The 25,208-nt window shown below is 41.4% G+C and overlaps 1 protein-coding gene across 1 annotated transcript in view; it reads right to left on the bottom strand.

Moving 5' to 3' along the window:
- The window catches only part of SCAMP1 (secretory carrier membrane protein 1), a gene marked incomplete at both ends in the record, with an annotated part of 42,787 nt that extends 30,147 nt beyond the window's left edge, over positions 1-12,640 (bottom strand). Inside the window, 2 exons of the mRNA XM_082013392.1 lie at positions 849-926; positions 12,584-12,640. Of these exons, the coding sequence (XP_081869518.1) occupies positions 849-926; positions 12,584-12,640 (135 nt within the window). The remainder of the gene's footprint in view (positions 1-848; positions 927-12,583) is intronic.
- Positions 12,641-25,208: the final 12,568 nt, after the last annotated feature.

The following is a 25,208-nucleotide window of genomic DNA, read 5'->3' on the forward strand; positions in this document are numbered from 1 at the left end:
AGAGTTTTACCTTTTTTTTCCTGATTCTCCCCCCCATCCCACGGCAGGGGAGTGAAAGAACTGCTGTGTGGTGTTTCACTGCCTGCCAGGTTAAACCACAACAATTGTAAAGACTCAAATACCAACACTCCCTATCAGCACTACCAGATTTGCCATATGAAATAAGCCTACATTTCAAAAATACAGTATTTGAATGTTTATAAATTATATTGACAGACAGTAATCATCATACATTTTGCTAATCTTGCACAAGATCTTTACTATCAGAAGTAACCACTGAAGAATGCTGTTACAGTATGAATTTACTACCCCATTCCTTGTATTTTCCTCCCCATGGATGAAAATAAGCACAAGGTAAATTAAAGCTATAGATTAGAGGCAAAAAACTACTGTGTTTCTTGGACATAGATTATTCCTTTTACTACTGCACAATTATTCATAGCCTGTGGACTGTTACTTAAATGCAATGTTATTCTGAGCAGCACTTTCATTAAGTGAAATGGAAATCAAAAGCAAGACACTGGAGAAGTGCACCACACAAGCTTTAAACCAAGTGAAATTCAGAAAGCATAAGGACAGACTACCAGAAGTCCAACTGAACAGGGGAAAAACTCAGTTCTGTTTTGGCCCCCTTTCAGAAAGTCACTCTTCCTTGTCAGCTCACTTAAGTCAACCCACCCACTGAATCCTCCAAATACTTTATGGGACTATCTATTCTTACACATCTTCCATTACCTCTAGCTAGTCCATCACATTTTTTGCAACATCAGTCCCAAACTCTGAAAACAATACCTCATCAGTCTGACCTAAAAAGATTAACAGCATGATTAAGAAACAAACATGCTTACAGTTCTTGAATCAGAGAAAGGATTGTACTCATCTAGGCCTGGAGGAACATTTCTTGTCACTTGTGTAACAGAAGGATCCTAGAAGAGAAAACAGTTCTGTAAATGTATGCACGTACATATAAGCAACAAGTCAACACTTACATAAAACTCATGCTTTTGTTTCAATCTAAAAAAAGGTTTGTTTTCACTAAAAAAGCCTGTAAACATCCACCTCTTTGTCTCCAAAACTACATCATTCCATTATGAGCTTCTCATAAACCCAGATTAACGTAGTCTAAAAGACACTCCATCTGTCATACATTTGATTTCTAAGGAAAAAAGTTCTCAATAGAGAAGGGAAGAAAATTGTATTCTGCTGTGTTGACCACTAGACTCCACAACTATACACCCAAAAGCACAACAGAGGAAAAGAGCTTTCTGTAAATCTTGGTTTTCCGTACCCAGGAGTACCCCCAACACCTTCAGGAATGGGAGAAAGATTTCAGAAAAATGAAGCTGAGGAAACAGTGTCCCATAATGCCAAAAGCACCTCTGGTTCAGCTTCTACCTGAACTGGTAAAATTAAGGAAAAAAGCGTAATTTTTTTCCTCCAATGAACTATATAGTAAAAAAGACTGCTTTATGTTTAGCTTGAGAAGTTGATTTCAGGAATGAAATATTTATATGCTAGAGACAGGCAGGCTTGGTTCTGCAGAAGAGTTGTCCGCTACCATAGACTACACTAACTTCATATGAAGAAAAACCGTACTTATTCCATGTGATGCCTGCTTCAAATCCTGTGCCTTAATTTAAGGTTTTTGCATCTTCAGAACATAGGAAGGCTTTCTTGAAAATTAATAAATCTACTTATTCAATATGGTTAGTTACATTTATATTTACATAAATGCACAAAACAAGTCTACAATATTTTATATGTACATCAAATATACAAAATAGCTGTATATATACTACTTATTTATAACCGTTATGTATAGTTATACGCATTTTATAATTTCAAGAATCTGGTTCAACATTAGAAAACAAACTGTAGTTGATAAAGACTGGGAAAAAGATAAGTATTTACAGTCATATACATTTACATTCATATTTCCTTTAAAGGCAGCTACATTTAAAACCTGTACGCAAAATATTTGCCTGATTTTTAAAACAAATACAGTAAGTGACTTAATCTACACTTAATATACAAGCTACTGAATATAAAAACTAGATTCTTAGAATCAGCATCTACTACAGCATTAGCTTAGTCTTGACAGCAGTATTTCATCTACAAATGCAGGAACAGTACTTAGTAGATACAGGCAACTTATTTAGATCTAGAAAAAAAAACAGGGCAGACTATCAACTCTAAAATCCTGAAGGATACAGCAAATGAGAACAAGCCTGTTTTTTCCATTAGCTATAGTCACAAATTTATTAATATGAGGCAATTAAGAAAATTTTACTATAAAAAAAGTTTAAGACAATAAAATAATTGCTTTAAAAAAGTATATGTTGCATATTTTAATCAAATTAATGTGCATAAGCATAGATAAAAACTACCCTTCTGGTCACATAAACTGCTATCACTTTTGGCTAAACGATACATTTACTGCAAAGCAGTATTTTAATGGTGACTGAACAAAAATCACCCTTTCTATAAGTGCATACATGTGATTCAAAATCAGCTTTCCTACATTTGACTTATATCATAATCAGTGATTTCAATGAAACCACCCTGGTGACAGCGAACCCCCAAAGTTTGCAATATTTCTTAGTTACTATCCTAGACTTGAATGCACTGTTCCAACTAAAATCTCATCAGGTCTTGCATAAACTGATGCACTAATTCATTGTAACATGTTCTTTCATTAAATGACTGGCACAAAATATTGTGCAGACAAACAACAAAAACAAGGGAAAGTGTGTGTAGGGGGTGAATGTTGTTGTCAAAATACCTGTCATTTGAAACATTGAATAAAAAGATCATAAAAAATAGGGGAAGAATTAAATCTGACATTTTAATTAGGCATTAGCTTACTAGACTTGAAAGTACAAGATCAAAAAAGATGAACTTAAAGCAAAGTTAATACAAATAAGGAAATTTCATAATTCAATATACAGGATGGTAGAAAGTTGTATATAGCTGAAACTTTTACCTTACTGTGGTGGGTACACCCTAGCCAGCAGCTAAGTTCCCACCTAGTTCCTTGCTCACTGCCCTCCCCAGTGGTATGGGAGTGAGAATCACAAGGGCTACAGCAAGTAAAGCTTGTGAGTGCTGAGAAAAAGACAGTTTAGTAAGTGGGTAGGAGAGGTAGGGAAAAAAAAAAAGCGTAAGAAAAACCCAGAAGTGATGGAAAGGCAGTCACACACCACCTCCCACCAGCAGACAATGCCCAGACAGCTTCTCAGCAATGGTTACCTTGGAACAGCCCCACCACCACAAACAGCACTCCCAGTGTTATTGCTGAGCGTGATGCTATACAGCATGGAATATCTCTTTGGTCAGCTGGGGTCAGCTGTCCTGCTTATGTGCCCTCCCAGCCTCCTGCCCAACCCCAGACTACTCCGAGGGGGAAGCAGAGTGCGAAATAGAGAAGGCCTTGATGCCGTGCAAGCGCTGTTCAGTGCTGTAACATTGTGCCTTACCAGAACTTATTTTGGTCACAAATATGAAACACAGCACCATAGAGACTGCTGTGAAAAAAATTAACTCGATCCTAGCCAGACCCAGTACACTTATTCTAGCCTTGACATGTTAGTGTGAATTAGCAGAGAATAAAATACTCTTTTTTTTTCATGCTTTCAGTATGGTACCCCTTCCACAAATGCTCCCATATCATTCCCTCTTCTACACATAAAAATGTTCAAAGTATAGACACATATAAAACTAGTGATAGCTGCCCATCAGCCACATAATTAAACAGTATGTCTACATTATTAAAATTCAAATAGCACTTAGTATTTTAAGTTAAATTAGCTGCTTAAAAGTATATTTCAACACTACATTTCAACTTTTGTGTATGAAGAGTGCAGTACTAACAAAATAACTCAGCCCAACTGTGCCTGTGAAGGACATTAAATGCAATTATTTTAATAACTAGACTATTAGACTCATGAGACACCCACTGAACAGCAGCAGATTTCCAAAAAGCAAGAAAGAGAAGTCAAGTCAAATTCAGAAGAGCCACCTATATTTAGAAATACAATATGCAAACAATCATAAATATCTGATAAAAGAAAGTCTTTTTTCTCCAAGTGTTTTAGAGAAGACCGGGGGAAAAAGTTTCTCAGATCTCTTCACACAGCTATTGTCACATTCTAACACTGACAAACAACAGGAAACATATGCTGAGCCAAACAAGCTTACTACATCAAAAGTCTTAGTACTAGAAATAAGTTGTATGCTTAAATACACAGTGAATTGAACAAGAAGCCCTTCACCAGACATCCATTCTCCTTTTGATTTAACAATTGCTATACTTCTGCCAAATATTGCTATTGTTTGCAAAAGTAGCAGCAGCTCTGAAAAAAACTGAATGACTCAGGACATCCAGTATCAGCTCTATTTAAGAAAAGTTTCATTATGTAGTTAAAAAAAAAAAAAAAATAATTGTACTGAATATACATACTGAACCCCACCACGGCAAATAGCATTCAAATCCTACACTCAGAAAATCTTAATTACACAGTCTGGACTTCAACAGACGTTCATAGCCTCATCTCTTCCACAAGCAGAAAGACTCGAGGAGAAGTAAACTAGAGATCACAGGAAAAGAAGAGTAATCTCACTGTTGAAGGAGGCAAGTACTAGCCTGGAAAGTCGTATCTCTCCTGTACTCATTCACTGTGATCTTCTCTAATGCTAGAACTACCCTCAGTATGGAAAGAAACAAACTTTTCATAGTCTGGGTGCTCAGCTGTAGGCTGCTAGGCTTCAAGTTGTTCTGAATACCTACAGTGCATCGAACAACTCATGCTAACAGGAGCTGCTCTTTGTATTTCAAAACACTACTTACAGTATTTCTGAAAAGACTAGACCTGACAACTCAGGGAATACAAAGAATTACTTTGAATCATTTACCTTACACTCACTGCATCTCATTCTAAAAACAGAGCAAATGCCAACTCATCAAAATATACTGAGAAAAACTGTGAAGCATGCATAGTCCCTGCTGCAGAGTAATAAAACATTGAATTTAAAAGTTAATCAGGCATTGAATAATGAACACAAACAATAAACAGGTAAGCTCTAAGCCTTCTACGACAGCGTTACAGCATTGGTGGATAACAGAAGAGCAACTGATGTCATCTACCTGGACTTGTGCAAAACATCTGACACTGTCCCACACAACATTCTTGTCTCTGGAGAGACATGGATTTGACAGATGGACCGCTCAGTGGTAAGGAATTGGCTGGATGGTTGCACTCGAAAGGTTGAAGTCAATGGCTCGATGCCCACACGCAGACCAGTGATGAGTGGCTTTCCTCAGGGGTCCATATTGGGACCAGCACTGTTTAACATCTTTGTTAGCGACATGGACAGTAGCATCGAGTGCACCCTCAGCAAGTTTGCCAACAACACCAAGCCATGTGGTGCGGTCTACATGCTGAAGGGAAGGGATGCCATCCAGAGGGGCCTTGACAGGCTTGAGAGGTGGGCCTGTGCGAACCTCACAAAGTTGAACAAGGCCAAGTGCAAGATCTTCCACATGGCTCAGGGCAATCCCAAGCACAAATATAAGCTGGGGGATGAAGGGATTGAAAGCAGCCTTGAGGAGAAGGACTTTGGGATGCTGGTTGACAAGAAGCTCAACATGACCCAGCAATGTGTGCAAGTGTATCCTGGGCTGCATCAAAAGAAGTGTGGCCAGCAGGTCAAGGGAGGGGATTCTGCCCCTCTACTCTGCTCTGGTGAGACCCCACCTGGAGTACTGCATCCAGCTCTGGGGCCTCCAACATAAGAAGGACATGGACCTGTTGGATTGGGTCCAGAGGAGGGCCACAAAAATAATCAGAGGGCTGGAGCACCTCTCCTATGAAGACAGGCTGAGACAGTTGGAATTCTTCAGCATGGAGAAGAGAAGGCTATGGGCAGACCTTATAGCAACCTTCCAGTACCTGAAGGGGGCCTACAAGAAAGATGCAGAGGGACTTTTTACAAGGGCATGTGGTGATAGGGAAAGGGGTCATGGCTTTAAACTGAAAGAGGGCAGATTTAGATTAGATATAAGGAAGAAATTCTTCACTGTGATGGTGGTGAGGCACTAGCACAGGTTGCCCAGAAAAGTTGTGGATGCCTCATCCCTGGAAATGTTCAAGGCCAGGCTGGATGGGGCTTTGAGCAATCTGGTCTAGTGGAAGGTGTCCCTGCCCATGGCAGGAGGGTTAGAACTAGATCATCTCTAAGGTCCCTTCCAACCCAAACCATTCTGTGATTCTGTGATTTCAAGTTAAGCTCTCATTAATTTTCACAACTTATTCTCTATACCACTTCATATTAGCATCTTCTAAACGTAACATTCTCCAGTAAGAATTCATCCTGAGTTTTTGTTTGTTTGGTTTTAGTATTAACAGTTGTACTTCCTGCTCTTTGTTGAGTACTTCCCTAGGATCACACCACTGGCTCAGAAAATTAAGCATAAACGCAACAAAAAAATGCCTGAAACTATGTTTATTAGTCTGAGTTCTTTGATGTCTGGATCAAAAAGTGCCCATTCCACCTTTCATAAACGAGTTCTGAAGAACGATGAAAGATATTCCTGTTTCAGCAGAAACTCTCCATATGATATACTTTGCTTTCAGTATGTCCTCACGAGCATTTTAGGGGAGAGATTTCTCACAACGCTTAGCTTTTGAGAACTAAATTGGAAGGGGAAAAAAAGGTATTTGGCCAGCAATGGATATCAAAGCTTTTTTCCTCCTGTGTTCACTGTTGGATTTCAGGTCTTAAATTAGGACCTGACACTTGGAAAAGAAGATAGCCTGCACATGAAGGATATAGTTTTTCAGTCCCATAACACTCTACATTCAGCCAGATTAAGCGTCTGAAATTGCAATTTGCACATGTTCAGTAAATATTTGTAAATCAAACAGCTAAACTCCCCAAAGACTTCCTCCCTGTTCATGCCACAGCAAGCTGCACACAGAAAAGTTAAGTTTCAAGAAGCTACTAATGTTTTGATGCAGTGTCAAACACGGCTGGTTCTTCATACTTTCTTTCTTCATCATCCCAGGCCCAAGAACAAGTAAAGGTACAAAAACTTGACAAATAGCAACTAAACTGAGATTTCATGTTTCACTATCCTAATAGTACATTAGCAGTATAAACAGTTTACATTTAAGAGTATAAAGGAAGCCTTAATGTATTGCACCTACAATAATATATTTTAACCTATGATTAAAAACCGCTTACTACATGAAAGAATTGTCCTCAAAGGTTAGATACGTAACACCTTGAGGAATTAATGACTTAAAGGCAAAATAAAGACTATTTCTGTACTTGTAATAATAGAAAAAAATCTGAGTAACCACTATGACAGTTCTCCCACAATTTCAAGTTCAGCATCTCATTCACTGATCAGCCATTTCCCACTCCCCTCACAGTATGGTATTAAAAAGATTTTCACTCTAGCACTGCCAGAACACAATTATTAAATACGATAGCACAAAAGTAGCCAACTGGAGTTTCTTACACTTGGCTCTCAAGCAAGTGCCCGTTATATGCCACGTTATGTCACAGAAGCAAAGCTATGAAGGGTTGTGAGCTACTGAGCAAGGCAAATTCCCCACCTTTGAAATCAAAAAGAACTTCAGAGGCTCACAAGGACAAATTTGTCCTAAAGCTTGCAGCAACCCCATCTTGGAATGGAGTATTGGATACAAAGCATCACCTCCATCTCGTAACTATTCTCAAATCTTTCTCCTTCCTCAGCTCTGAAATGTGTGTTCTGTTCCTCTTTGTAATGTTAAATCTTGATATATAGTGCAATAATGCTACTAATGCAATTTGTGTTAACACTTTGGTGAAAATCTGGAAAAAACTCAGCTACAACTGATGCTGAGTATCCATAAAAACACTTAGCAGTTTTAATAGATTACAGTGCAGTTATAGCACTGATGAAGTGTACTCTTGAAATCTAACTACCATGTAGGACAGCTAAAAGACACTGCCAACACCATTATGTTCAGCATTAAATTATGCAAGATTTAGGGGAATTTATTTTGAAGTTATGAAGGAAAACCAGGTAATAAAGTCAGAAAAATATTTATATTTTATGTCCTTTACTAATTTCAAACAGACAACTTAATTGGGTGTACTTTATAGTCATATAAAAGAATTAAAACTCAGTTATACACACAGGCATACAATAAAACTTTTGAATTCTAAAGCACAAACACTGCAGAATAATTAAGTAAATAATGTCAAGTAATTAGGGTCCTGATCCTTAAAAAATAATTAAGACTTCTCTTTCTTCCTCTACGTTTCTATCACTTCAGCTTCACTTGAGCAATGAAGGTGTAAACTGTATAGATTCTGCTGCCACACAAGGTAGCAGTCATCTGCACTATTAGCTTCAAGCATTAAACCTCCAGCTTATACTTCCTGCCAAACCAGACAGAAGATTAATTTCTGTTCATGTGAGTCAGATTAAGTGTAATATCCACTTGTAACTGGAATTAACTCAGTAGTAAATTAAAGATCTAACATATACTTAACACTAGTGACTCAAATAATCATGGGACCTCAGTGGGAAAAATTCAGGTGCCTAACACTATTTTTAGGTATCTTAGAACACCTCAGATAGCCACACAAGAATGGCAGTCATGACAGAACAACAGAAGATCCATGTGTTTTTGAAGCAACAACTTGAAGTTAACCACAGTTTGGATACCTAATCCCACCCAAAGAAACTACTCACATAGTTAATATTGCATGTATTTGAGGGTTTCCATGACTGTGTCCTTCCACACTAAAACTGAAAAAGACATAAGCCATTCTGTTTAAATCCTGATCCATATCACATAGTGGTTTGGCTTTTACCTGACGGTCACCATTCACATTTAAACAGAAATATATCTTAGCTTTCAGTCCTGCCATAATTTCTGTAGTATCAAATACCTGCACATGCTCAGATCTCTAAACACATCAGATGAACTGACCCAAGAGAATTCATCACAGAACTCAGTTTTTAAAGTCCTGATTCCACAGTCACTCGTAAGTAACCATTTCATGTTTGGATGACTGTAACAGCCAGCCCTCAAACCTTTTACAGTCTGTCAGCCAAGCCACAAAGGCCTGTGAAATTCATAGCTCTACTTAAAAAAAGAAGAATTTCTTCTCTTATTAGTAGTATCATTCACTTAGAAAAGAAAAGGAAAAAAACAAAACCACAGACCCAACACATTTTTATTGTAGATTAATTGAATTGTTTCAGAGTAAATGAAGCTTACAGTGGATTTTGAGAAGACTGCTGTTTCAGAACCTTTGTATCTGTACCACCTCCCAAGACAGAAGACTAAAACTATCCCCTATCCTATGACATTAAAAAAAAAAAAGCAGCACAAGGAGAGTTACATTAGAAATTTCCCTTTGTCATATAAAATTTATTTCATGCTGGTTTAATCTATTCAAGAATAAACTGCCAGGGCCTTGAGGATGCCCAAACCCCTCCTAGATGGCCAGAGCTGCCTTATCATTATGGATTTGCCTGGGCATCATGGGACTGTTAGCTGACCGTGGTTACTTTCACAGGATCTCATCCAAATCCTGATTTGACTTTTTAACTTGGGCTCAGACCTGCCTCCTCTCTATGCACTTGTTTAGCACTCTAGACTCTTGGCTGCACGCAGTTACCATCACCAGATCTGTTCTGCTCACCCAACACTGTTTGGGTGCTGCAGGACTGCACTGTTGGCCAGTGAGAACTTTACCAAGCACTTCTTAGTGAAAGAGATTAAATAGCTTTCATTATTAGCCTGCTTTAATTTATGATACTTCAGGTCACATCAAATGTGTATTTCTTGACAAGGGACTACACCAAATTATAGCAGGATTATCACATCTTCATTTGTATGGTACATGGATGCATTTTCTTCTGCACAACTTTAAAGTGATCAAAAGCTTTTTAATGTTAGAATGTTACTTATCTGTTTGTTTCATTATCTCTTGCCTTTCAAACCAAAACATCTCTTGGTTTTGTTGGTACAGCATCCAGCGGACAGATATTTACAGAGGAATACTACAACTTCAAAAGCATATCAGCATTTGGGTTCAGTTCAAGTTTGTTGAATAAAGAAGAAACAAAGCAGAGGTTAAGTAGCCATTGTCTCAAAATCAACAATGTTATATGATCAATCCAAGTAAGCTAATACTTGAAACAAGAAATACTGTTTTACAAACTAAATTTCATTACTTCCAATAGATACCAAAACAGAAACATAATCTAATTTTAGATTTGCAAAATAATTAAATACACAAAATACTGAGCAAACTAGATGTTTCTGCTTTACCTTTACCTTCCCAGAGAACATATTTATTTGATTAAACATAAAGGAAGAATCTCTGCTGAAATCTTTTCATTAAAAGGCATGGCAACATGCTCATGTGATGCAACACCCCCTGCTCTGCCATACTTTGTCATTTCACAAATGTGTCAATTCACAAATGAAGTGCCTTCAAAAGTACGGAACACAACTAATCACATCATACAAAAGATTACCAAGCAGAGAAAAATAAAAATATGAGTACATTTGAATAAGGTGTTCAGATAACATGACTTAGGTTGTCAGGATCCATCTGAAAATACTGGTTATATGTGTGAAGTATTTTAAAACACATAGTCAGAAAAAACTTAAATGCAGACAGGCATTAATACCCTCTAATTTCAAAGCTGTTATGCCAACAACATGACAATCAAGGTTTTGCTTATTATACAAGGCCTTCTGCCCTTCAAGTTAAATGTGTGGATGAGTAAAGGTATGCACGATTATCTTTTGTGGCCAGTGGAATGTGACAGAAGTTAGCCAAGACTGAAGGAAGTGAAAAAAGCCTCTGAAAAAGGAACAGTATACAGCTTTCCTAAACCAACTTCTGCAAATAAAAGAAGTCCAGAATTGTGTTTAACAGTGAGCTGCAAGTTACAGAGAAGTTGTTACACAGGCCTTTTATCATGATGCATTGCAGATGAGGAGAGCATGGATTCTGCCTGACAGCTACAACAGAAATCCTTCCCTTAAGAGAAATTGGAATAAATTATTGCACTTTAAGCAATGTCTTCAAACTGTAAGTATGGCTGAAGTAGGTCCCTAGCTGAGGTCTCAAAACACTACATAGGACAAGCAACCTGGGCTGATGAGCAATGCAGGGGCAACGATACTGCTTCCAATAGCCCTAACCACTCTGGGTATCTATACAGAACAAGTTTTGCTAGATGTTTTCATAACTATTACTGAAAGCGAGGAGAAGCATCACATATTTTTGTTGCTGAAGACACATTCTAGAACAATGACACTTTTTCAATGCTTGGTGCCAAAAGGTATTTAAAAGAACAGTGCACACTGCCATTGGTGCCAGTCCAAACTATTGTTGGCGGCAACCTCAACATCAGGACTGCTGTTCATCTGTAAGGTCTCTGCACTGTGTACAACATCAAGTAAAAACAGTGTCTAGCCTAAGGAATACTATCAACTAAATTTTATGAACATAAAAACCAAGTAATGATTCAGGCAGACTCCAATGAGTAAATGTCAGTAATGCTATACTTCCAGAAGCTCCCTGCACACAAGTATGCTTGAAATGTGACAGCTCAATTTTTAAAAGGCTTAATTATTCCATCTGACATCCTAAACTCACTGTCATATACTATGTGTGTGCTTTAAAGTGTCAGCATGAAATAAAGTGAAGCAAAAAAAAAGTTTGTTAAGATTATTAAAGTAAGTAGCTCAAGTAACTAGTTGAATTGGATTCAAATAACAAAGAAAGCAAAGATAAGGAGGGGAAGTGTCCAAGGAGGTCAGGTCATTTTGACAGCTGAAACCAGAACAGTTCGTGAAGAAACAATTATCAGCTGTATGACAAGTTAATAGTGCAAAAACTAAAAGCTTTAGAATACATTACAACACAGCATTTTGAGATGCAGAGTAGAACTTATACCTAGCCATCAAGTACCTTGCATGCTTCAGAAATAACCTAAAGAAGCAAGTAAGTTTGATGGGGGCTGGGAGGAGGCTAGAGAGGAAAAGGGAGGTAAATTCACTAAGCTTAACTATCTGGGTCAGTCAAACAAAACAAAAAAAGACTATAGTAGCAGTTACACAAAGTTACGGCCGAAATCAAGAAACCTTATTTTTCCCCGCTTTCAAAATAATGCACCTGAAACGCGATTTATGTTATTTTGGCCACAGAAGGGAACACGGAAACCTGAACTTGTGAAACGGCTGTGCCCGTTTCTAGGGCTTCCAAAACCGCTCCTCATCCTACGAGCCCCTCAGAGCGGTCATGCCCCAAGCCTCGTGGCGGGCAGCCCCCTCCGGCGCGGCCAGCCAGCGGCCCCCGGCCCGCCAGCCCCGCCGAGGCCAGCGCTAGCAGCGCTGGCCCTTCCCACCTCCCGTGGCCGGTAGCCGCCCCCACGCACGCAGCGGGAGAAGGGCCGGGGCCCCTCCCCGGGATGGCCGCGGCTCGGCGCAGCCCGCTCTCCCCCCGCCGCGATACCCAGGAAGGCTCACCACAGCCCGCTTCCCGCCGCCAGCCTCACCTTGAAGGGGTTGTTGAGGTCCGGGTCGGCGAAGGGGTTGCTGTCGAAGTCCGACATGGCGGGGGCGGGCAGGCGCTGCGATCACCCAGTGGGCAGCTCTTGCCCTGCGGCGCCCCCGACACTGACCGGCTCGCGGGCTGCGTCCCCCACCCCCCGCTGTCACCAGCCGCTGCGGCCCGGGCCCGAGCCCGCCCCCTCCGCCACCCACCAGCCACGGAGCGCCGACCTCCCAAAATGGCCGCCCCGGAAGTGAGGTTACGGGGCGGGACGGCCCGGGAAGAGATGGGGGGCGCCATTCTACGGGCGGGGAGGAGGTAGGGCGGGAGCGAGGGTTGGAAGAGGCCATTCCTGGGGCGGGGACGGAGGAGGCCGTTAAGAGCCCGAGCCCGGGGCGGCTGGGAGTTGGAGAGCTGCTGGGGTGATGAAGTTGGCCGTCCGTCTCCCTCGCCGTCCCACCTGGGCTTGATTGGGAGGGGGCGGGCCTCTATTCCACCACCCTCGCTCGTCAGCGCCAGCCGGGAGCCGTGGGGGAAGGAGGCCCGGCGCAGCAGCTGGAAAGGGTTTGCGGGCGTTGCCAACGGCCATGGCGGCGGTGGGGTGCCTCCCCTCAGAGAGCGGTGCTCGGCCGGGCGGCTCCGAGACGCCGGCTCGGCCAGCGTAGCCCTCATTTGGTAGCGGTGTTTCGGGGGTAGTCGGTACCGTGCGGACGGTACCCAAAGGGAGAAAGTGCGTGGCTTCTCCGCCACACTTGCCCTCTTGCAGAGAGGGTCGGGACAGCCCGTCTCCTCTGGAAAGCGAAATGCACGTGCAGAGGTAACAAGAAACCCTTCAAATTTGAGGCTTATTTGGTAAAACACAAATTGGCTCTCTTGTTGCCTTCTCCTGCTGGCATGATAAATAGCTTGCGAAGCGTATGGCTTCTCAGAGGTCTTGCACAAAGGCTCAACAAGGACTGTAGAGAGGGTATGGCTTTGAACCACGGTCACAAAATCCTGCTTCCATGGGTGGACGCATTAAAAGGGCTTCTTGGAATTGTTCAACCATTTTTAACTTTTTGAAAGGCTTTTCAAGTACTTCCTCAGAAATACTGACACTGCAGCTTGAAGAACCCGATCCAAATTATTTAAATAAATATAAGCAGCTCTTTGAAGTACTGAAGAACCTTTGGTTCAGAGCTATGGTGGAAGCCTGAAGTCCCATATACTTGATATGAAACCGTCTGTGTTGATGCAACACTTTTAAAACCAGTGAATCCTGAATTTCTTTACATGCTTTCTAAAGAAATGATTAAAACTTTCATTTAAATGCAAAAAAAAAAAAAAGGGAGTTTTGAGGCAGGTCAGATTAAAAGAATTTGTTGTAAGACCCATTTAACTTTTTGGTATTCAAATGTGATTTTTCTTTCCCATGTAATAATCATAGACTAACTGTGGGGCACACTATGCAGGGTTTTTTAAAGGCTGACTCAGAATGTTAACACTTGTATGTATTTTAATGACTCTACATATATCATTACCCTGATCCCGATGAGGATGGAAGTCATTACAATGGTGGTGGTCCATCAACAAGTCACGAAAAATCCTATGTGTACATGAGAATTGATTTTGCATGGATGAGTAAAGAAAGCAATAATTGCTTCAAGGCTTGCTCTAATTTATGCAGAAGTTTCTTAATTATTTGTGAAGGACTATCAGATATAAGATGGTATGCAAATCATAAAAGCATAGCTTCTAAAGAAAACACTTTCAACTTTTTTGTTGCTATGAAGTGTAAAATACTTCATGCTTCAAAAAACACAAAGGCAGCTGTTGTACGATCACAAAAGTACATTACAGTATTAGTCACAATCATTCATATAGCTCACTTATGGTGATAGCAAATTAAATTATGTTGTTTTCCAATATTTGCCCATGGCTCAATATACCATAGCTCAATGATATGTGTTCATACTGCAAAAGCTGTGTGCACTGGCAACTGTATATTTTATCCTCTTTCAGCTGAACATAAATGAATGAAGGTTTGGCTGAAAAGAATCTCTCTTCCTGTGTAGTTTCTGGTGCTTCAAATCATGGCCATTGCAATATTTCTCTGATAATAATTTGTGCACTGTTAACGGGCAATAGTCTATCATCTCATGTGAGTTTCAAGGCAACAGTGAAACTGCATTAGGATGTTTTTTGAAAGGATAAGTATTTTACAATTAAATGATAGAACTTTGATAGTGCATCTTTGCTTGCTACTAAAAGTGTTTAACTTTGGGAGATACCAACTGACTGCCAGCTAATAGAAAATGAGAATTAATTTATGCTTCCAACTAATTGAATAGTTTGTACTATACATAAAAAACATGGGCGATATAAATGGTCATCCTTTGGTGCTGAGGGTTGACAGTGTAAATTACTTTCCTCATCTTCCAAAGGAGCTTCAGAATTAGGAGAGACACATGATTAGCCAAGAATGTCCCCCCTCAACAAGTGCTCCCTACACTGTGCTTTAGAAATAGTAGAATCTAATTTTTTTGTAAGAATTAGCTACTTGCAATTAACAGTTTCTAGTCCTGGTACAAGATATTACTTGAAATATGTTGGAAAGATTGTAACTTAGGAGACAAGGAAGAAAAGTGTGGCATTTCAGTATAATACTTGAAGGTCATAAGAATCTTTTGCTTCAATTTAAAAGAGCAATGTGTGGAGAAGTTAGGAGAAAGGGCAGAACTCTAAAAATCTGCTACCTGCGGACTCCTATTTAACCTCTCTTGCATACAATCAATGAAGCCCTGATTCCACAAGATAATAAATCCAGTTTTAGTGTGCTGATTGCTGAATCAAAATCTCTGTGTTTCCATCATGCAAGGTGTTGAGCTAATATAAACTAGTTTTTAATATTCTGAAGAGGTAGCATTAGTGTATTTGTGCAAGTGGGGCAGCTTTGCCAGTTCTACTGTCAGAAGGTGCACTTGCACCCTTTTCTGAGTAGAACCAGCTCAGCTGGCTTACAGGAGGCCGTGCGTGACCAAGCCAAACCTCTGGGGTCACCTAACAAGTGCAACAGTGAATACTCACAGGCTGGTGAGTGTCTTGCCCTTTTTATGAGTGCCCTGACTACTTTCTGAAGCCCCACACTTAGATTTTCCCATTGTGTTCCTGAACTGTAGCAGGATATTTGGAATTCTTCTCTGTGGACAGCTCACCTCTTCAGAGGTAGGAGAAGGATTCCTAGGACAATAGTTGAATTGCAGCAGGGAGCGGGTAACTGATGCATAGCCAGGTTATGGTCATTTTGCCAAGGTCAGTCCAGTACTGCCAGTGATCTTGTGCCCTGCATGCCCGTGCTCTGTCCCACTCTCTTGCTGTGACTGACCTTGGCCTGTATGCTCTACCCCAGACCCACACTGATGTAAGGACATGTGTGTCCAGCAGCTGTTCCTCATACCCCTCAGGGGAATCAGAACTGAACTTCAGTTCACAGCAGAGAACCAACATCTCATATTTGCTACTTGGAGTAACCAGTTTCACTAATGTCCAGGTGCTCTAAGGGCATGCTGTGCCATAACAAAATTGGGTCATTCTTGGCTTGAGCAAAGAATCATTTTTGCTGACCTAGAATGACATGGCTCAATGTCATGTCATTCAAAACGAAGGTTAGATCTGAAAAGTAAAAGCTGTCGCCAGTGGAGCCATTACTTTCTGCTGCTCTTCATATTCCTCTCTAGTCCTATCCTGCTCCATCTGTTCTGGGACTCTACAAAGAGTAGATAGTCAGCAAGCCGTCCTTTCCTCTTCTGCTTTTCCCTGTGGACCAGCTGCTGGTCTTCAAGGAGTAGAGCCCTTCTCCCATGACAGGGGATGCCTGTATTTTAGGATCTTGCAGGCATAGCATTGGCTATCACCAGCAAAGTGCCTTAATTTTTCTTCCCAGTCATACTTGTCTGCCTGTTTCCCATCCCACAGGCAGCAAAGGTAGGCATAAGCACACTTACGGAGCTCAGCAATCATTACCACTTGCCAAGACAGCAGGATGTAATCATATAAGAAGTGTAATTCCTTCTGGAAGAAGACTTATGTATCCATCTAGCTGGGGACAGTAGCAATTTTCCCCCTCTTGTCTAAAGCATTGCAACACCTGTGGATGAAGACACACTCTGCCACAAACACTGCCTTTAAGAGGATGGCTAACCAGCTGTGGGAGTGATGAATAGTAAGCTACAGTCATGAGGGAAGATACAGTAAAGTGAACACATGCTATTTGGGAGTGGAGAGAGCATTCCAGGCAGCTATGGAGCTATGCCAAGCAGCACCAGCAGCGTGTGCTGCATGCATATGTTCCTGTACCAACTCAAGAGTGGGAAGAAGAGCCAAAGCTAAGGCAGGTGATAAAAAAGCTACTTCAGGTAGTGAGCACACCTCAGTCTCACTTGTGTCCTCCTCCCACTGTATTATCTCTTGGTATGTTACAGTGCAGATGCCTGACTTCTGCAGCCCTTTTCGTACACCTCCTCAACCTCTTCTCATATATGTACCCCTCAAGAAGAGGTACACTGGTGGACTTCAGTAGGAATAGTCTATACAGTAACAGGACTTGTGCTATGATCACATCCAGCCAATGATTCTGGCAAATAACATTTCAGTGTGTCTCTCATCCATTCCAATTTAAAACTGTACATAAATAGTTGAATATAAATAGTTGTCTGCATTTTGATTGTTTTACATTTTGCATTGTCTTTTAATCACTCATATTTTCTTCACTGACTGATTATTAAGTTGTAATTATTAAGCGATTAAATTCCAATTATAAAGCAAGTTAATTGCTGGAAAACAATTCAGAGAGGAATCTGTATATGCATAAGGAGTGAGTCAAATGTCAGGAGTTCTGTTCTGCAACAAATAAGACAAGGAAAAAAGATTAAGAACAAAAGGTTTTGGGAATGATGGTTTCTTGGTTTCAATTCAACTATACACAGTTTTGCAGAACAAATGTGGGATTTTGCATAAAAGAGCTCAGGGTGCATCCTTCACAGTTTGACTCTCCAGATTCTGATGCGCAGATGCACATAGTTACTAACCTTTACACAAAGACCAACAATATCTTAAGAATTGTTACGCTTGGGGCAGCCTGGCCTGGTGTCGTTCTATCTCTGCGTGTACCTATTCTCCCTGTATGTGACCATTAGTGGACAAGAAGGCTCATACCTGGTACAGAGGGTCCCAATACAGCTGCACCAGGCGAGGATCCATGTGTCTGCTGCTGCAGTCACTGCTTGGTTGAAAGCAAAAATTGTGTATCGCTTTTGCAGTGCTGAATGGTGTCCTGGCAGTGAAGCAGTGCTTTAAGGGCAGTTGTTTCTGGCCAGCAACATAGGGAAAGTCTGATCCTATGAACAGAAGGCCAGCTCTTCCAAAGATGCCAGTCCACAGGGAGCCCCACAGTGAAACAGGATGGACAAGTGAACAGCTGCATACGCAGCAGTCAGAGCATCAGGCTTCTCACCATCCAAAAACCTCTACCATTAGCTCTTGCTAAGTGAACGGTGCTTTTGGAAAAGTGCCCTTGTGTCTGAACTGACTCAAACCAGTACTCCAAGGTAATATGACAATGGACAACCACAAATATGGAACCACAGCTTTAGGCAGCGAGGGAGATTTAAGGCAGTCACCTACAGTCTGAAGCTAAATCTTGGAGATAAAAAAAGATAATTCCAAGATTAAATCTAAGTATCAGATGGTGAAATTAGTCTTGCAGATTACCACACTGCTGGGGAAATACAGGGTAAAGATATTCTGAAGGCTGCAATAGCAGACATGAAGTGAAGCTGACAGGATGACTATTGGTATGATTTAAACATTAAATAGGAAAGGTACGGTGTTGAAGGAAAAGAAGGCAGATTTTGGTTTAATTTGGATAGGCATGTTTCTTATGTGCTGATGTCTGCTTTTTATATAAAGAAGAAGGAGTGATTCCCAGAAATGTCAGCAACTGGAAGGAGCAGAGGTCATAGTAAACCGTAAGTTAGGTAACCAGATATCCCAGTTTGGGTACGACTGTCTTCTTTAAATGGTATGCAGGATTTTCTCTGTTCTTCTCTGCTCGAACTTTATTCCTGAGAGTTTTGTTAGGGTAATGACAGAACCAGACACAGTGACTACTATACATGTAGTAGTCATATGACCTAAAGCAGAGGATGTATGTTCTATTATATGGCATCCCTTTATGAAATAATCCACAGGAAAAACAGCTTTCAGGAATCTTTGCAAACTTTCCTTCTGTGAACAAAACCAACAAAAAATCAGGTGGTGGTCTATTGCTGACAGCATGTATGATATGGAGTTTGTGTTCTCCTTTTGAGGAGTTTATGCTCTCATGGGTGTTGTATGTAGAGTTCAGGAGAGCACATCCATTTAAGGGCTGAGTTTTGAAAAATCTTTGGGATCTTACTTGCATACTTAAAAAGGTATGCAGGAAAGGGGTGGGGACTGGAAAAGTGGGGATGGCTGCAGAAAAGAACTCTGGAAGTTTCTGACAGCTACTCATGCACATAGCTGTAGAGACACCATAGTTTGAAATGACAGATATTTATGGCACAAGGGTTGATATTAAAAAAAAACTTTCAATTTTTTAATAAATAACTCCTTCTTTTGAATTTCCCCTTTGACATTCATAAGACGTTATTAATCAGATCCTTAAAAGGAAAAACATTTTGTCAGAACTAAAAAAACCCACCCACTCATTATTTGAGAGGCTTATTTTCAGAAGGGGAAAATTATGGCTATGAAAAATGATTTTTCAGAGGAGATTTCAGCATGCAGATTAGGCTTCCTCTGAAGAAGAAGAAACATAAATGTTTGTTAAAGTTGTGCCTCTTCGGATTTAAAGTCAATTAGAAAAGAAGGATACTTTGTCTTAAAAGTGCAGTAATTGCTCTTTTTTTCCTAATAACAGTAGCTTAGTGCATGCTTTCAAGACAAAAAGTATTGTTTCTTTAAACCACTAGAGATCTCTGGAGGAAAGGATTTCAACATTGATTATTCCATTTTTTACTGATTCCTTATTAGGACGGATTTATTTTTTAAAAGGGGAATAAAAGAAGAGAAAGCAGGCATATCACTAAATCTAACTGCTGGAAAGTAGTACAAAAAGGGAACCAGATAAACCATTTTGTTGTGACCCCTGATCTGCTGTTTGCAAAAGTGTTGTAATTTCAATCTTTAAAATGTTAACAGTTACCAAAAGTTAGTTCATTCAATGATTGAATCAAGCCTCACTGGAAACATATCAAAGGTGGTGGAAAAAACATATATCTTGCTGTCTTTGAAAAACACTCTGGATCTCTGAAGCACTGCATAAAAGGGAAGCAAAACTGCACTATTGCCTCAAAAGCTTAAAGTTATTCAGGAATAATATGCTAAGAAAGTCTTCAAATCATAAGCAAGAAATTTTTTATTAGGGTCATATCCCCTTATCCCCCATTTAAAAAAGGTAACTGCTTTTGCTATAGTTTCAAAAGTAACTATTCGAATGAAATTGCAGAATCAACCAAGAATGTCCCTTAATATCCATTGCGACCTATTGCCTTCCATGACCACATAGCCTTCTATGTGGTTGATAAGATAATTAAAAATTACATCACAAAATAGTTTCATATACTGATAAACTTTAACCTTATCTAAAAATGAATAGCTAAGGAAATCCAGGACTTAATAAAAATGCTTTGCCTTAGAGGCAGTGATGCCAACTCTGAACTGCTAATAGTAAGCATGCTAAAGTCAAATCAATATTCTCTTTGAAATACCTGAATACAAGCGTGCAGAAAGTTCTATAGGCTGATTGAAAAATCAAAGCTCAGAATAACTTAGAAGTTGTAAATGTCAAATCATCATTTCAGTAAACAGAGATCTGAAGTGTTGGCGAGAAAACATGGAGGTCCCTCGTGAAAGAGTTTGGCCACTGACAAAGTTAATGTTTTGCCAAGTGTATTCTTGTTTCAGTCTTTCATAAGCATTGCAGATGAAGTAGAGAATGTTGTTAACATTTATGTGGAATAAAGAGTGATGGATAGAGTACATACTTAGTGCAGTTCTATTAAACTGAGTTGCCAAACCATTTCAAATATATTATGGTATCATTATTACTGTGTGGTAGAACTGTAGTGCATGTGGAGTGCTCTGCTCCAGCCAAATATTTTGTGCTTATCGAAAGAAAAAAATGTAGAGGTATTTGTGTACCATTAGAATGCTGTGAATCAATGCAAATAAAATTTTCCCCTTAGAAAATTTGATATGTCCTTTTGTAAAGACTAATTGATTCATGAATCTGTCATAGAATCTTGAAACCTCTCCAGATACTGGAAGTGCTAGAGGGCAGCACATAACCAGGTATTATAAAGTGCTAGATACTACCCTTTGATAAGTCTCATGGGCATTTTTAGAAGAAATTAAGAATTATTTTTTCATCTGCTAGTGTACTATCAATATTCTAGACTATCAATATCTACAGACTACCAGCATGGTTTAAGTACTCTAAGTGGCCAGCAAAAGATGGGATAATAAACTACTATTTTAGTTCTCAAAGCACATTTGCCATGAAAACCCTAACCTCTTCTCCATTTTTTCAATGTTAGCATTTGATAGGTGTGTCTGGTTTCATAGATGAGGTGCTACTTTCACTAAGATCAATTAAAAAAGGTCACCAGAAGGTATATCATCCGATCGGTGTAAAGAAGCTCACTTTCAAACATGGTACCACCTTGTTAAGCAAACTCAGTGATTGTATTACTGCATAGTGCTTGCTAAGCATTGATGAAGCTTGTTATTTTAATGATGGACGTTCTGGTTTTGATACTTAAATGACAATTACTGTTGCTTTGCATCATCCTTCTTCCACCCCAGCCAGGGCCCTACATGCTGCCTGAGCACTGGGACCCCTCTGGAGCGGAACAACTAGCTGTCCCTGTCCCCAGCCCCACTGACAAAAGTCAGGGGTAGGTCAGCAGCTGATCAGCCTAGAGACCCCATTGCCTAGCCCAGGCTTCCAGCACTATCCCACCTGGCCTGGCATCTTTGCCTCCAGCATAAGCTATTGGCATCATGCTGGCAGTGCAGCTAGATCTTGGATGGTCTTTTGGAATTTACAGACTTTGAATTTTGTCTTTTAAAAGCATAGCCTTGAAATAATACATTACAAAAAAATTGCCATTGCCTTTGCATGTTTCAGATTTATGTATGAAATTTCATAAGGTATCTAGCTTTATAAGCTTGCTTTCTAAGAGCAAGCGTATCATGACCACCCCCAGAGAAAGAAAAGATGGGTTACAGTTGTAGGCGACTCCCTTCTGAGAGGAACAGAGGGTCCAATATGCCAGAGAGACCCTTCTCTTAGGGCAGTCTGCTGCCTCCCTGGGGCCCAGGTTAAGGACATCACTAGGAACCTCCCTAGCCTGGTGCAGCCCTTGGACTGTTACCCACTACTGCTCTTCAGTGTGGGTGGCGATGAGGCTGCAACTTGTAGTCCAAGCGTGATCAAAAGAGACTTCAGGGCCTTTGGACGGTTGCTAAGGGAACCTGGAGCACAGGTGGTTTTTTCCTCTGTCATTCCAGTCGTGGGCAGCGACACTGGAAGAAACAGACAGGCCCAGTCTATTCGTGCATTGCTCCATGACTGGTGTCACTGCCACAGTTTTGGGTTTTTTGATAGTGGGATGGCCTACACGGCACCAGTCTTGCTGGCATCAGATGGGATTCACCTTTCTCAAAGGGGGAAGTGCGTCTTTGCTTGCAAGATCACGGGGCTTATTGACAGGGCTTTAAACTAGACTCAAAGCAGGACAGGGATAATATCAGGCTTACCCACAAGATGTGAGATGACATGCCAAGGATAGAGGGATAGGGGGGCTAGAAAGGGCCCTCAACCTGTTGCTCTAAGATCTGCTGGCTACACTGCAGCACACTGAAGTCTTATGGAGAATAGCCAGGGGCTCCTGATGTAATAGGAGCCAACAGGGAAACACCAGCAAAAGACCTCAAAGGAACGAAGGGCTGTTCCTCTAAGAGGGTAACATGGCTGATAGCCCAGCTGAAGTGCCTCTACACTAATGCACGCAGCATGGGCAACAAACAGGAGGAGTTGGAAGCCACCGTGCTGCTAGAAAGCTATGACCTGGTTGCCATCACTGAAATTTGGTAGTACAAATCCCATGACTGGATGGTGGCTATCAGTGGCTACAGGTTGTTCAGAAGGGACAGGCAAGGAATGAAAGGCAGAAGCCTACATCTACATCAAGAAATGGATAGAGTGTGAAGAGCTGTCTCTGAAGAATAGCCACAAGCAGGTCAAAAGCTTATGGGTAAGAATCATTGACCAAGGCAACAAAGGGAACCTTGTGGTTGGTGCCTACTACAGGCTGCCTGATGAAGGGGAGTCTATTGATGAATCCTCCTTACTCCAGCTACAGGAGGCATCACACTCGCAGGCTCTCGTCCTGCTGGGGTACTTCAACCACCCTGACATCTGCTGGAAAAGTAGCAGAGCAAGCTGCAGGCAATCCAGGAGACCCCTGGAGTGCATGGCGGGTAACTTCCTGTGCCAGGCAATAGACAGCCCTGCCAGAGGGGATGCCATACTGGACCTGTTGGTTACCAACACGTATGAGCTAATTGATGACACCAAGACTGGAGGCAGCCTGTGCTGCATTGGTCATGCACTGGTGGAGTTTGCAGCCCTGAGGGATATGGGGCAGGCAAAGAGTAAAGTCAGGACCCTGAATTTGAGGAAAGCAAACTTCCAGCTCTTCAGGGGGTTAGTCAATAGGACCCCGTGGCAAACTGCCCTCAAGGACAAGGGAACAGAACAGAGCTGGCAGATCACTAAGGACACTTTCCATAGAGTGTGAGAGCTCTTGATCCCAGGTGTAAGAAATCAGGAAAGGAAAGCAAGAGACCAGCATGGCTGAGTGGAGACCTGCTGGGTGAACTAAAGGGCAAGAAGGAAATGCACAGGCAGTGGAAGCAGGGACAGGTATCCTGGGATGAGTACAGGGATGCTGCCTGGTTGTGTAGGGATGGGGTCAAGAAGGCCAAGGTGCAGCTGGAGCTGAACTTGCAAGGGATGCAAAGAGTAATAAGAAGGGCTTCTACAGGTATGTCAGCCAGAAGGAGAAGGTCAGAGAAAGCAAACCTCCCCCCTGCCCTGATGAAGAAGACTGCCTTAGTTTTCACTGGCAGTTTCTCTTCCCACACCTCTTGAGTGGATGGACTGCAAGGCGGGAACTGTTCCCCACAACATCCTTCTCTCTTAAATTGGAGAGAGATTAATTTGATGGGTGGACTGTTGGGTGGATCAGGAATTGGTTGGATGGTCACATGCAGAGGGGAGTGGTTAACAGCTAAATGTCCAGATGGAGATCGGTGACGAGTGGTGTCCCTCAGGGTTCCATATTGGGACCAGTACTCTGTAATGTCTTCATCAATGACACAGTGGGATCGAGTGCATCCTCAGCAAGTTTGCTGGCAGCACCAAGCTGAGTGGTGCTATCGACACACCTTAGGGATGGGTTGCCATCCAGAGGGACCTGGACAAGCTCAAGGAATGGGCCCGGGTGAACCTCATGAGGTTTAATAAGGCCAAGTGCAGGGTCCTGCACCTGGGTCAGGGCAACCCCTGGTATCAGTACAGGCTAGGGGATGAAGGGATTGAAAGCAGCCCTGCTGAGAAGGACTTGGGGCTAGTGGTGGATGAAAAGCTGAACATGAGCTGGCAATGTGCGGTCACAGCCCACAAGGCCAACTGTATCCTGGGCTGCATCCAAAGCAGCATGGCCAGCAGGTCAAGGGAGGGGATTCTGCCCCTCTACTCGACTCTTGTGAGACCCCACCTGGAGTCCTGCATCCAGCTCTGGAGACCTCAGCACAGGAAAGCCGTGGACCTGTTGGAGAGGGTCCAGAGGAGGATGACAAAAATGACCAGAGGAATGGAATACCTCTTCTATGAGGACAGGCTGAGAGATTTGGGGTTCAGGGTTCTGCAGCATTCAGCCTGGAGCAGAATGCTCTGGGGAGACCTTATTGCAGCCTTTCAATGCTTAAAGGGGGCTTCTAAGAAAGATGGGGACAGACTTTTTAGCGGGGCCTGTAGTGATAGGACAAGGAGTAATTGTTTTAAGCTAAAGTGTAGTTTTAGACTAGATTTTTATCTAGAAAAATTTTTCACAGTGAGGGTGGTGAACCACTGGCACAGGTTGCCCAGAGAGTTGGTAGATTCCCCAACCCTGGAAACGTTCAAGGTCATGTTGGGTGGGGCTCTGAGCAACCTGTTCTAATTGAAGATGTCCCTGCCCATTGCAGGGGGCTTGGACTAGACACCGTTCAAAGGTCCCTTCCAACCCAAAGACTCTATGATTCTATGATTTTTTATAAAGGACTTCTTTTAAAAATTCCTATCACAGATAGTTATCTTTCAATACATCTATTATAAATATAATGTTACTTAAGGTGGTATGCCATGAATAAGTACTTCCCCTTGTTTCAAGACGTGTGCAGTTTTTAATTTGAGTCTGAGTGATGAAAACATCTCTCCTCTCCCTCCTCTGTAAATATGTATGTGTATGTATATGTTATTTTTATATTGGCTTGTTATA

The sequence above is a fragment of the Phaethon aethereus genome (genome assembly GCF_964289735.1).
Source record: "Phaethon aethereus genome assembly, chromosome: Z".
Taxonomy (NCBI): domain Eukaryota; kingdom Metazoa; phylum Chordata; class Aves; order Phaethontiformes; family Phaethontidae; genus Phaethon; species Phaethon aethereus.